Source organism: Populus euphratica, unplaced genomic scaffold (assembly GCF_000495115.2).
Source record: "Populus euphratica unplaced genomic scaffold, PopEup_1.0 scaffold1069.1, whole genome shotgun sequence".
Classification (NCBI taxonomy): Eukaryota; Viridiplantae; Streptophyta; class Magnoliopsida; order Malpighiales; family Salicaceae; genus Populus; species Populus euphratica.
This window is the reverse complement of record NW_011500667.1, coordinates 16229-29965: the sequence shown is the minus strand read 5'-3', so window position 1 is coordinate 29965 and position 13737 is coordinate 16229. Positions and strand designations below refer to the sequence as shown.

Here is a 13737-nt window from a genome sequence, read left to right as displayed (position 1 = left end):
TTATATTATTAGATATATTATTATAAAACATGCTTTAGTTAACGAGTTATTGATACTTTAAGTGCAAAATGATGATATAAAACCTTGATAAAAATGCACTTTTAAGTACTAATCAATACTATACATGTTTGACATATCATTAGCAGAACCTCTGACCTTGATATTTATTATTATCATTGTTTAATCCTTACATTAATATTTCATCTCTCTCTTCTTCTTCTTTTTCTTTATTATTGTTGTTTGTTGTATTATTGTCGTCTATAATTTATACAATTAACCTCTCCATGGTTCGATCCCGGTCTTGCCGGGTTATTTATTACTTCGACACTCCTACATTTGGGAGAAGACATCAAACTTTTAGTCGTGTCAACATGTGAGTCCTTGAACATGGTGGACTAGTAAAATCTATTTTATAAAATTTTAGCAATCGTTGTTTTTTATGAGAATTGACTCTCACATGCCTCAGAATAATAAAATTTAATGACACTACTTACCTCATTGTTGGGAATGTATCTTTGAAATATTTGATCAAGACAATATGTGAATAAGAGTGGGTCATCTCAATAAAAGTTTTGCACATCGTTCAAAAACTTTCTTTTGTATTCGGTACTCTAGTGAGCTGACAAAAATCCTAAAAAAATAAAATTGATATTTTTAGCAAACCAAGGCATTGAACTAAGAGAAAGTAAGGATTCGTTAGGAAAGTAATAATCGATTGGCGTGATGTCGGGTGTCGAATCTGTTGTCACTTTTGATAAAAGATCTGCAACAATATTTTTTGGTGCCTTTTTCATTTGTGATTTTTTTTCTAAGAATAAATTATTTGCATATTTTCAGATTCATCAAACTCAATTTTACTCAAAGTAATCTCCAGTTGATTATAAACTAAATCATTATCATCTCTAGGTTGTTTGCAAATGTTAAAAATATTCATCTCCAATGTCATGCTTTCAAAAAATAACTTCATCAGTCCATTGTTACAATTAATCAATGCATTGCAAGTTGTAAGAAATGGATGTTCTAAAATAGTAGAAAATGAATTACATGTTTCAACAAGTTGTGTCCAAGACAATAAAATCCACAGGATAAATTGATGTGCATCATGGGAATGATAATCCATCTCGTAAAGGTAAATCAAATATTCAAGAGGATTCAGATGGTCCAATGACAAGAGCGAGAGCGAAACAACTACAAAGGACCTTGACGAGTCAGATTGGAATGATTGAAGCTGCGTCGGAGTTAAAATTTGGCAATCAGTTTCAAATTGGTTCAAGGGTGCTTATTTGCCTACAATTGGAGCTTAAAGATGGGAAGAGCCCTTAATGGTTCTTTTGATGCTGGACTACTTGAATTTGGGTTGATAATGCAAATAAGTTAAGAAATTGATGCTGTTTACGTCAGAACAGTAGATAAATTTGAACCCGAATTTGAAGTCATCCATTGCATGTGAAAACAAGACTAATCTAGGTGGATTTCAAGTTCAGAACGTGATCTTTCCAGATTGTCCAACCATGATTGCATTGGACTTTTGTGCAAGAAGTTATAGCCATTTTAAATTCGGTCTGTTTATGTTTCAATTAAAGTCAGAAAATGTGTGCTAGTGTAATTTGTCTGGTTACTTTGTCAAAGTCCAAGTTTTGGGCTTGATTTCTGTCATGTTGAATTTTCCTAAGTGTGGAGGGATGTTCCATTATAAATATGGCATCAGAATATGTAATAAACAACTTTTGGCCAATATTTGAACTTAATTCCGAGAATTAAGAGTTATTCTTCCAAATTGATTTGTGAAGAACCCCACTGACTTATCACTCTTCAATCACAAAGAGTGTGGCGTCAAAATCCTAGATTGATCTTTGTGGCGTCCAGATCGACTTATCAAAGTATCACTCTAGTTTATCCTTCATTTTTATTTACCTTAAAAAATACTATAATCTAGCCTAAACACCAGAAGAAAGACAATACAACCAGACCCATCCTTCATCCATTTTCGTCAGATTCATTGTTGCCGATTTTTGAATCATTCACGGCACAACATCTAGTATCAGAGCATCAGTTGCGATCTAAGGCAAGAGCTAGAAACAGAAGAAAGGCTTGCTGGAATTGCAATTGATAAACTTAGTTATGGCTGGAGATAAAGAAGATTTGCCAAGAGGGTTAAGTTTAGAACAGGCACAGGTTATGGGCTTACAACGATCTCATGCTGAGATTCGGGATGAAATGACTGGAATTCGTGAACAGTTGCATACCCTTATGCAAATGATGCAAAGAAATAATTTGCAACCCCAGCAGAGGCAAGCACTTAGGGTGCCACGAAATGATTTTGTAGAAGCTGATGGAGATCCAAATGGGGATGATGAGGCCGACGACAGGGGCAGACCAAGAAGACAGAATAATAATCCTCCTAGTGGTCTCAAACTTAAGATTCCACCGTTTCGAGGAAGTAGTTCACCTGAGGAATACTTGGAATGGATTCAGAAGGTTGAAAAGGTGTTCGAATGGTATGAATATTCTGAAGAAAGGAAGTGCAAGGTGGCAGCACTTGAGTTTACAGATTATGCTCTTTTATGGTGGGAAAACTTAAAGATTCAGAGGAGAAGGGATGGAGAAGAGGAGATTAGAACGTGGGCAACTATGAAAAGAGTGATGAAGAAGAGATTTGTTCCTGATTACTATAAACAAGAGCTATACATCAGACTTCAGACTTTGCGACAAAGATCTTTAAGCGTGGAAGAGTATGTGAAAGAGTTTGAGTTGCTACAGATTCGATGTGAATTGATGGAACCCCAAGAACAAACAATAGCTAGATTTCTTGGAGGGTTAAGGAAGGATATAGCTAATGTGGTTGAATTGCAACCGTACATCTTCCTTGAGGATGTTATAAAGCTTGCAAGTCGCGTAGAGAGGCAGCAGAAACGAGGAGGTGTCCGAACAAGTGTAACTACGTCAAGTACGACAAGGGACAGATCTACGCCTACTCGAACATGGAGCACACCTAAACGAGATGAGAAGGTGGAGGTCAGCAAGGGGAATACCAGTTCTGATTCTTTAAAGGGAAAGGAGAAGGTGACAGAACCTCCACATCCAAGGAGGTCACGAGACATCAAGTGCTTCAAGTGCTTAGGACATGGGCACATTGCTTCAGAATGTCCAAATAAAAGGGTAATGATATTGCATGGGGATCATGGAGAGCTGATCAGTGGAGATGAGGCTGAAACTGAAGATGAAGATGAGGCACAAATGGAACAGGAAGAGGATTTCGAACCAGTGAAGGGAGATTTGTTGGTTGTGCAACGGGTTCTAAATGCACAAGTTGATGTTAGTGCTGAGCAACGTGAGAACATCTTTCATACTCGATGTCAGATTCGAGATAAGGTGTGTGGGATGATCATTGATAATGGAAGTTGCACTAATGTTGCGTCAACTACCTTGGTGGAGAAATTGGGCTTAACTACCATTCCACATCCCAGACCGTATAGTTTGCGATGGCTGAATGAGAATGGGGAGATTCGGGTGACAAAGCAAGTTCTTGTGCCCTTTTCCATTAAAACCTATCATGACGAAGTTTTGTGTGACGTTGCGCCGATGTCAGCTAGCCATTTGTTACTGGGTCGTCCATGGCAGTTTGATAAGGATGTGACCTACAATGGACGAAAGAACACTTATTCTTTCATGCTGAATGGAAAGAAGGTGAACTTGTTACCATTGAGTTCTCAACAAATTAGAGAGGATCAGTTACGAAGCCAACAAAAGGAGGTGCAATCACGTAAGGGGCTGTTGTTAGCCAAAAAAGGCGATATCAAACAGGCATTAGCTTCGACGGGGGTTGTTTTCATGATCTGGGCAAAGCAATTGCTACAAGTAGAAGGACTGGACTTACCAGCACAGATTAAGGAATTGCTAGAAGAATTTAAAGATGTGTTTCCAAATGAATTACCTAAAGGGTTACCGCCTATTCGTGGAATTGAGCATCAAATTGATTTGGTGCCGGGAGCTTCACTTCCTAATAGACCAGCATACAGATGTAATCCAGCGGAAGCAAAAGAGATTCAAAGGCAGGTTGGTGAGCTTGTAGAGAAGGGCTATGTTCGAGAATCACTTAGTCCATGTTCCGTACCTACTTTGCTTGTACCAAAGAAAGATGGTACCATGAGGATGTGTATGGACAGCCGTGCTATCAACAAAATAACAGTTAAGTATCGATTTCCTATACCCAGACTTGATGATTTGCTTGATGAGTTGCATGGTGCTGCATTGTTTTCTAAAGTCGATTTGAAGAGTGGTTATCACCAAATTAGAATGAAAGAGGGAGATGAATGGAAAACAGCATTTAAAACTAAACAGGGGTTATATGAATGGATGGTAATGCCGTTTGGGTTATCTAATGCGCCTAGTACATTTATGAGGCTTATGAATCATGTTTTGAGGAAGTATATTGGGCTGTTTGTTGTAGTATATTTTGACGATATCCTAGTGTATAGCAAGACCTTTGATGATCATGTGAAGCATCTTAGAGTTGTGTTTGAAACTTTGCGAGATTCTAAGTTGTATGGGAAACTCACAAAGTGTTACTTCTGTAAAGAAAGTGTCGTGTTTCTTGGATATATTATCTCTAGCAAGGGAGTTAAGGTTGATGAGGAGAAAATTGAGGCAATTCGGGATTGGCCAAAACCTGCTAGTATAGCTGATGTGAGGAGTTTTCATGGTTTAGCTTCTTTCTACAGGCGATTTGTGAAAGATTTCAGCTCTATTGTTGCTCCTATGACAGAATGCTTGAAAAAAGGAAACGAGTTTAGATGGAGTGCAGATGCTCAGAAAGCTTTTGAGCTAATTAAAGAAAAGTTGTGTACTGCTCCAGTTTTAGCACTTCCAGACTTTGCTAAAACATTTGAAATAGAGTGTGATGCTTCCGGAGTTGGAATTGGGGCTGTTTTGATGCAAGAAAAGAGGCCGATTGCATTCTTCAGTGAAAAGTTAAATGGAGCACGTTTGAACTACTCTATTTACGACAAGGAGTTCTATGCTTTGATTCGGGCTCTGGAGGTATGGCAGCACTACTTGGTGCCAAAAGAATTCGTTATTCATACTGATCATGAATCCTTGAAGTATCTTAAGGGGCAAAGCAAGCTGAATCGAAGACATGCTAAATGGGTGGAGTTTATGGAGTCATTTCCTTATGTCATAAAGTACAAGAAAGGGCAAGTTAATGTGGTTGCTGATGCTCTTTCTAGGAGATATGCACTGATCTCTATGTTGAATGCAAGGTTGATGGGTTTTGAACAAGTGAAGGATCAATACGCTAATGATTCCTACTTTGCTAATGTGGTTACCGAATGTGCAAAGGGAGCTTGTGATGGGTTCTTTATGCATGAAGGTTACTTGTTCAAAATGGGCAGAATGTGTATTCCTTCAGGTTCATTACGGGAGTTGCTTGTGCGAGAGGCTCATGGTGGTGGTCTTAGTGGTCATTTTGGGGAGAAGAAGACTTATGAGTTGCTGAAAGAACATTTCTTTTGGCCTAGCATGTTACGGGATGTGCACAAGGTGATTGAGAGATGTGCTATTTGCAAGAAAGCTAAGGGTAAAGAGAATGCATATGGGCTGTATATGCCGTTGCCTATTCCAGAGCAACCGTGGATGGATGTTAGCATGGACTTCGTACTGGGGTTACCGAGAACACAGCGTGGAAAGGATTCAATAATGGTTGTGGTTGATCGATTCTCCAAAATGTCCCATTTCATTCCTTGCAACAAAACTAACGATGCTGTACATGTAGCTGATTTGTTCTTTCAAGAGATTGTTCGTTTGCATGGAGTTCCTAAAAGCATTGTCTCTGATCGTGATACAAAGTTCTTAAGCTACTTTTGGAAGACTCTTTGGAGGAAGCTAGGAACGAAGTTACTTTTCAGTACGGCATGTCATCCACAAACTGATGGACAAACTGAGGTAGTAAACCGAACTTTATCTTCTTTGTTACGAGCTGTTATACATAAGAATTTGAAGAGTTGGGATACTTGTTTGCCTATTGTGGAGTTTGCATATAATCGTAGTGTGCATGGGGCTACAAAATTTTCACCATTTGAGGTCGTGTATGGCTTTAATCCTTGTGTTCCTATTGATCTTGTTCATATTCCAATTGATGAGAGGACATCTATGGATGCAATTAGCAAGGCAGAATTGATGAAGAAACTACATGAGCAGGTTCGATTACATATTGAGGAGAAAACAACAAAGTATGCTAAACAAGCTAACAAGGGGCGGAAAATGGTTAGGTTTGAACCTGGTGATCTTGTTTGGATTCATCTTAGTAAGGGCAGATTTCCAAGCAAACGCAAGTCCAAGTTGATGCCAAGAGCTGATGGTCCATTTCGGATTATAGAGAAGGTGAATGATAATGCGTATAAGGTAGATCTTCCTGGTGATTACAATGTATCAGCTACTTTTAATGTGAAAGACTTGACTCCATACTTGGATGATGACGACGATTATGATTTGAGGACAAATCATTATCAACCCGGGGCTGATGATGTGCATCATGGGAATGATAATCCATCTCGTAAAGGTAAATCAAATATGCAAGAGGATTCAGATGGTCCAATGACAAGAGCGAGAGCGAAACAACTACAAAGGACCTTGACGATTCAGATTGGAATGATTGAAGCTGCGTCGGAGTTAAAATTTGGCAATCAGTTTCAAATTGGTTCAAGGGTGCTTATTTGCCTACAATTGGAGCTTAAAGATGGGAAGAGCTCTTAATGGTTCTTTTGATGCTGGACTACTTGAATTTGGGTTGATAATGCAAATAAGTTAAGAAATTGATGCTGTTTACATCAGAACAGTAGATAAATTTGAACTCGAATTTGAAGTCATCCATTGCATGTGAAAACAAGACTAATCTAGGTGGATTTCAAGTTCAGAACGTGATCTTTCCAGATTGTCCAACCATGATTGCATTGGACTTTTGTGCAAGAAGTTATAGCCATTTTAAATTCGGTCTGTTTATGTTTCAATTAAAGTCAGAAAATGTGTGCTAGTGTAATTTGTCTGGTTACTTTGTCAAAGTCCAAGTTTTGGGCTTGATTTCTGTCATGTTGAATTTTCCTAAGTGTGGAGGGATGTTCCATTATAAATATGGCATCAGAATATGTAATAAACAACTTTTGGCCAATATTTGAACTTAATTCCGAGAATTAAGAGTTATTCTTCCAAATTGATTTGTGAAGAACCCTACCTGACTTATCACTCTTCAATCACAAAGAGTGTGGCGTCAAAATCCTAGATTGATCTTTGTGGCGTCCAGATCGACTTATCAAAGTATCACTCTAGTTTATCCTCCATTTTTATTTACCTTAAAAATACTATAATCTAGCCTAAACACCAGAAGAAAGACAATACAACCAGACTCATCCTTCATCCATTTTCGTCAGATTCATTGTTGCCGATTTTTGAATCATTCACGACACAACAGGTGCAATATTTTTTCTCTTCAAGTTTAAATTGGAAATGAAAAATGCATGAACTTAGTTCTGTTAAATTATATTGCTGGAACCGTGGAACATTAATAGTCTCAGGCTTGCCATAAATTCAAAGGACAAAACACCTTAGAAAATTGTCTTTTATGATAAATGGCTTTGATTTCTATGTTAATTTCTTTTTTAATAAATCAAATTAAGAGATGGCTTACTACAATGAATCCATTATTTAGGACTTGGGTGGTGTGAAATATGATTTTAGATAAAAAAGAAGGATATGCCATCAGAAAAATATTTTAGCATAGAAAACCAACTTCTTTGAATGAATTGTTCAACGAATCTATACAATAAGATTATAGAATAAGTGTTGTGTCGTGAATGATTCAAAAATCGACAACAATGAATCTAACGAAAATGGATGAAGGATGACGGTTGTATTGTATTTCTTTTGGTGTTTAGGCTAGATTATAGTATTTTTAAGGTAAATAAAAATGGAGGATAAACTAGAGTGATACTTTGATAAGTCGATCTGGACGCCACAAAGATCAATCTAGGATTTTGACGCCACACTCTTTGTGATTGAAGAGTGATAAGTCAGGTAGGGTTCTTCACAAATCAATTTGGAAGAATAACTCTTAATTCTCGGAATTAAGTTCAAATCTTGGCTAAAAGTTTTTTATTACATATTCTGATGCCATATTTATAATGAAACATCCCTCCACACTTAGGAAAATTCAACATGACAGAAATCAAGCCTAAAAATTGGACTTTGACAAAGTAAGCAGACAAATTAAACTAGCACACATTTTCTGACTTTAATTGAAACATAAACAGACCGAATTTAAAATGGCTATAACTTCTTGCACAAAAGTCTAATGCAATCATAGTTGGACAATCTGGAAAGATCACGTTCTGAACTTGAAATCCACCTAGATTAGTCTTGTTTTCACATGCAATGGATGACTTCAAATTCGGGTTCAAATTTATCTACTGTTCTGACGTAAACAACATCAATTCCTTAACTTATTTGCATTACCAACCCAAATTCAAGTAGCCCAGCATCAAAAGAACCATTAAGAGCTCTTCCCATCTTTAAGCTCCAATTGTAGGCAAATAAGCACCCTTGAACCAATTTGAAACTGATTGCTAATTTTTAACTCCAACGCAGCTTCAATCATTCCAATTTGACTCGTCAAGGTCCTTTGTAGTTGTTTCGCTCTTGCTCTTGTCATTGGACCATCTGAATCCTCTTGCATATTCAATTTACCTTTACAAGATGGATTATCATTCCCATGATGCACATCAATAAGGTCAAGAATAACTTTGATGGTGGATCCTAAATAATTTAATAATCTCTATTAATTAGGTCTATAGTAAGACTATATTTGCAAACCATCATGTTTCTGCGTTAAACTCCTAAAAACAAGTTATATTCGGATTTTCAAGTCTTTGGCTATAAGCTTTTGTGTTTTTATAACTAGGGTACAAAGTTTGATATTAAGCATATATTCAAAGTTCAAACTAACTAGATACCCCTCCTAACTTAATACCAAATTTTTTATTTAATTTGGTCTTTTTCTGTATCTAATTTAATTCTAAAATGGAAAACCCATGTAATCTTTTTCTTTGTATATAATCTTACTGTTGGGTTTGTAAGTTGTAACTTTGTATTGTATTTATCATTTTATTACTTCACCGGGCATGGCTAGCAAGTTTGAACTTTAAAGCTTTATCTGAAATTGAATCCTACTTTGAAGTTTGATCTATATTATATGCACAAGCCTATACAAACCAAATAACCGAATTAATTGCTAGGTTGTTAGGTGTAGTTAATAATATAACTTGACCATGGCCGGATTAATTATAAGGAAGGATACATAATTATTATATGAAACCGAATGTATCAAATAATAAATTTAAAGTGTGACCATGACCGAATTAATTATAAGTAATTATAAGGAAGGATACATAATTATTATATGAAACCGAATGTATCAAATAATAAATTTAAAGTGTGACCATGGCCGGATTAATTATAAGTAATTATAAGGAAGGATACATAATTATTATATGAAACCGAATGTATCAAATAATAAATTTAAAGTGTGACCATGGCCGGATTAATTATAAGTAATTATAAGGAAGGATACATAATTATTATATGAAACCGAATATATCAAATAATAAATTTAAAGTGTGGCCATGATCAGATTAATTATAAGGAAGGATACATGATTATTATATTATATGAAACCAAATGTATCAAATAATAAATTTAAAGTGTGAAGTTTACAAATAATATTTGTAAATCAACATGGATCTTGAGAAATGATATTTTTTTTCATTTTAAGTTATTGGTATTATTACCATCCATTTTACTTTAAAAATCACGTTGATGTAAATTGAAATAGCTAAAATTAATTATGTTTTATTTTTTTCAGATCAAATTATATGGCTGAAAACTCATCAAGTGGTGGTTCTTCAATGGCTTCAGCTCCAGCAAGATCAGATGATCCAGCATGGGCTCATGGGCAAGTGGTTGTTGGTGTAAAGAATTTCCAATATCACTGATGTGCATCATGGGAATGATAATCCATCTTGTAAAGGTGACGACGATTATGATTTGAGGACAAATCATTATCAACCCGGGGCTGATGATGTGCATCATGGGAATGATAATCCATCTCGTAAAGGTAAATCAAATATGCAAGAGGATTCAGATGGTCCAATGACAAGAGCGAGAGCAAAACAACTACAAAGGACCTTGACGAGTCAAATTAGAATGATTGAAGCTGCGTCGGAGTTAAAAATTAGCAATCAGTTTCAAATTGGTTCAAGGGTGCTTATTTGCCTACAATTGGAGCTTAAAGATGGGAAGAGCCCTTAATGGTTTTTCTGATGCTGGGCTACTTGAATTTGGGTTGATAATGCAAATAAGTTAAGGAATTGATGTTGTTTATGTCAGAACAGTAGATAAATTTGAACCCAAATTTGAAGTTATCCATTGCATGTGAAAACAAGGCTAATCTAGGTGGATTTCAAGTTCAGAACGTGATCTTTCCAGATTGTCCAACCATGATTGCATTGGACTTTTGTGCAAGAAGTTATAGCCATTTTAAATTCAGTCTGTTTATGTTTCAATTAAAGTCATAAAATGTGTGCTAGTTTAATTTGTCTAGTTACTTTGTCAAAGTCCAATTTTTGGGCTTAATTGTTGTCATGTTGAATTTTCCTAAGTGTGGAGGGATGTTCCATTATAAATATGGCATCTGAATATGTAATAAACAACTTTTGGCCAATATTTGAACTTAATTCCGAGAATTAAGAGTTATTCTTCCAAATTGATTTGTGAAGAACCCTACCTGACTTATCACTCTTCAATCACAAAGAGTGTGACGTCAAAATCCTAGATTGATCTTTGTGGCATCCAGATCGACTTATCAAAGTATTTATCACTCTTCAATCACAAAGAGTGTGGCGTCAAAATCCTAGATTGATCTTTGTGGCGTCCAGATCGACTTATCAAAGTATCACTCTAGTTTATCCTCCATTTTTATTTACCTTAAAAATACTATAATCTAGCCTAAACACCAAAAGAAAGACAATACAACCAGACCCATCCTTCATCCATTTTCGTCAGATTCATTGTTGTCGATTTTTGAATCATTCACGGCACAACAATCACCTTGCTGGTATTAAGGGCCAAGTTGAAGCTTGTAAAAAGGTCCCTCCAGATGTGAAATGGCAAATGAAGCAATTGATAGAGGACTTGACAATGGAGAAAGAGAAAAGAAAGAGACTTAGAATTGATATTAGAAATTCTCAATCACTTTCCAATAATGAAGTCAAAGAGGGTGATAGTACAAATCCTACTTTAAGTGATATCGGTTCACAAGCAAATAAGAGATTGACAATGCAAGGCACAAGTGCAAATAGGAAAAAGACGACTTTATTCGTTCCACGAAATACCCCAAATTCACAACCTAGCATTAAAAGTGCAATGGCTTCTAAAGAGAAGGAACATAATACAAGGAAGGTCATAGCAAGATGGTGGTATAATGTTAATGTACCGTTTAATGGTGCTAAATCATACTATTATCGACCAATAATAGACGCCATAGCATCAATGGGACATGGTTTTAAAGGACCATCATATCATGATTTAAGGGGACCACTTTTAAAAGATGTAGTTCATGGTGTCCATGAATATCTCTTTGAAATCAAGGCTGATTGGAAAACTTTATGGATGCTCCATTATGGCAGATGGGTGGTCAAATAGAAGGAATGTACCAGTTGTGAATTTTCTTGCTTATTCTCCAAGAGGTACCATTTTCTTGAAGTTAGTTGACACTTCGGGTCTTCGAAAAGATACAGAGACATTACTTGAAATGTTTGATGAAATTGTCAAAGAAATGGGGCAGGAAAATATTATCCAATTTGTTAGTGATAATGAGTCTGCATTCAAGGCTGCTGGGAAGGCTTTACAACAAAGGTATGGCACTTTCTTTTGGTCTCCTTATGCTGCCCATTGCATTGATTTGATGTTAGAAACATAACCAAATTTATATATAATCATGCATGGGTTTTAGCTTTGATGAGGAAAGACTTTACTAATGGAAATGATATATGTCGTCCTAGCATTACAAGGTTTTGCTACCCATTTTTTAAGCATCCAATGTTTGCTTAAGTTTAAGAAAGAGCTTCGACAAATGTTTACTTGCATGACATGGGTAGAATCAAGTCATGGTAAAAGTAAAGTTAGAAAGGAAATAACAACCATAATTTTACAAGATAAAGACTTTTGGCCTCGATGTGAACATATAGTCAAAGCTAGTGAGCCTTTAGTGTGAGTTCTTCGGTTAGCAGATAGTTAAGAAAAACCAGCAATGGGTTATTTATATGAGGCAATGGATGAAGCAAAAGAAGCCATCAAGACAAGGTTGCAAAATAGAGTTTCTCAATATGGACCATATATTCGGGTAATTGATGCTAGATGGGATAAGCAACTTCATAGTCCATTACATGCAGCAGGTTGATTTCTTAATCCTGGAATCTATTTTAGGCCTTCTTTTTCAAAACAAAAGGAGGTTACTCGAGGTTTGCTTAGCACAATTACTAGATCGGTCCCTGATTGTGACACTCAAGATGTAATTAGTGGCCAACTTGAGGAGTATAAGAAAGCAACTGGTGATTTTGGCATGCTCCTAGCTATTCGTCAAAGAGAAAAGTTAAATCCAGGTAATAACATTATGTTTTTAAAAATATAATATTGTTTTGTATTTATAATATCTAATTTATTAAACTTTTGTCTTATCTAGTTGCATGGTGGGAGCAATTTGGCAATGATACTCAAGAACTTCAAAAGTTTGCAATTCGAATTCTTAGTCAATGTTGCGGTGCAACTGGGTGTGAAAGAAATTGGAGTATATTTGAATTCATTCATTCTAAAAGGCGCAATAGGCTAGAGCACAAAAGATTGAGTGATTTAGTACTTGTTAATTATAATTTGAGGATTCAACAAAGGTAAAATATTGATATTATCATATTAATAATAATATTGAAAATGATTATTACTATTTTTATTAATAATGATATTAATTTTTTAAAATTAAATTTATCACTAATATATATGTGGTTTATATTTATGTTGTTTTTTGTAGGAATTTGAGCAAAACAAGGGATGCTTTAGATCCCATTAGCCTCGATAACATTGACCTATTGAATGAATGGATTTGTGAAGAACCTAGCCTTCTTGATGGAGATGATATAAGTTGGGAGACTATAGAAGCACCTTGGACTACTTTGACTTTAGAGGATGAAGAGACATGTTTTGATGAAGAGAATATTGAGCTTGGTGGAAATGATCAACTATTGGAATGTCTAGCTGATGACTTTTCCTATATACCACCACAAGATCAAGATCCTTATTTTTATGTTAATGATGGAGATGATGTTTGATTTATGTTTATTTTGTGTTAAAACATTTTACTTTCATAATATTTTGGTATTTTGTTTAAGTTGAATTACTTTAAAACTTTAAATTAAAGTTATATTTAATCTTGACTATTTAGGAATATTTTAAATTTTAAAATTATGTTGCTTGACATTGTGTTTATACTTTGTAATGCATAATTTATCTTGAATTTGAATTATATTTATTGAATATATATATGAATAGTACAACCCTGAAACGGCATATCGAAATGCTCCGAAACTGAAACATTTCGTTTCAATTGAAAAAACGAAACATCTGCTGAAACGGAATTGA

General features: G+C 35.5%; 2 protein-coding genes across 2 annotated transcripts; both read left to right on the top strand.

Annotated features, from left to right (window-relative positions):
- Positions 1 to 9920: 9920 nt before the first annotated feature.
- On the top strand, positions 9921 to 12025 carry LOC105115911 (uncharacterized). Its single transcript, XM_011012985.1, has 3 exons — positions 9921 to 10016; positions 11170 to 11605; positions 11733 to 12025. The coding sequence occupies exons 1-3, from the start codon at positions 9921 to 9923 to the stop codon at positions 12023 to 12025; spliced, it is 825 nt and encodes a 274-aa protein (XP_011011287.1).
- Positions 12026 to 12409: 384 nt separating this feature from the next.
- Positions 12410 to 13737, top strand: LOC105115910 (uncharacterized). The gene is made up of 4 exons (XM_011012984.1): positions 12410 to 12707; positions 12788 to 12992; positions 13130 to 13403; positions 13648 to 13737. The coding sequence occupies exons 1-4, from the start codon at positions 12668 to 12670 to the stop codon at positions 13735 to 13737; spliced, it is 609 nt and encodes a 202-aa protein (XP_011011286.1). The 5' UTR covers positions 12410 to 12667.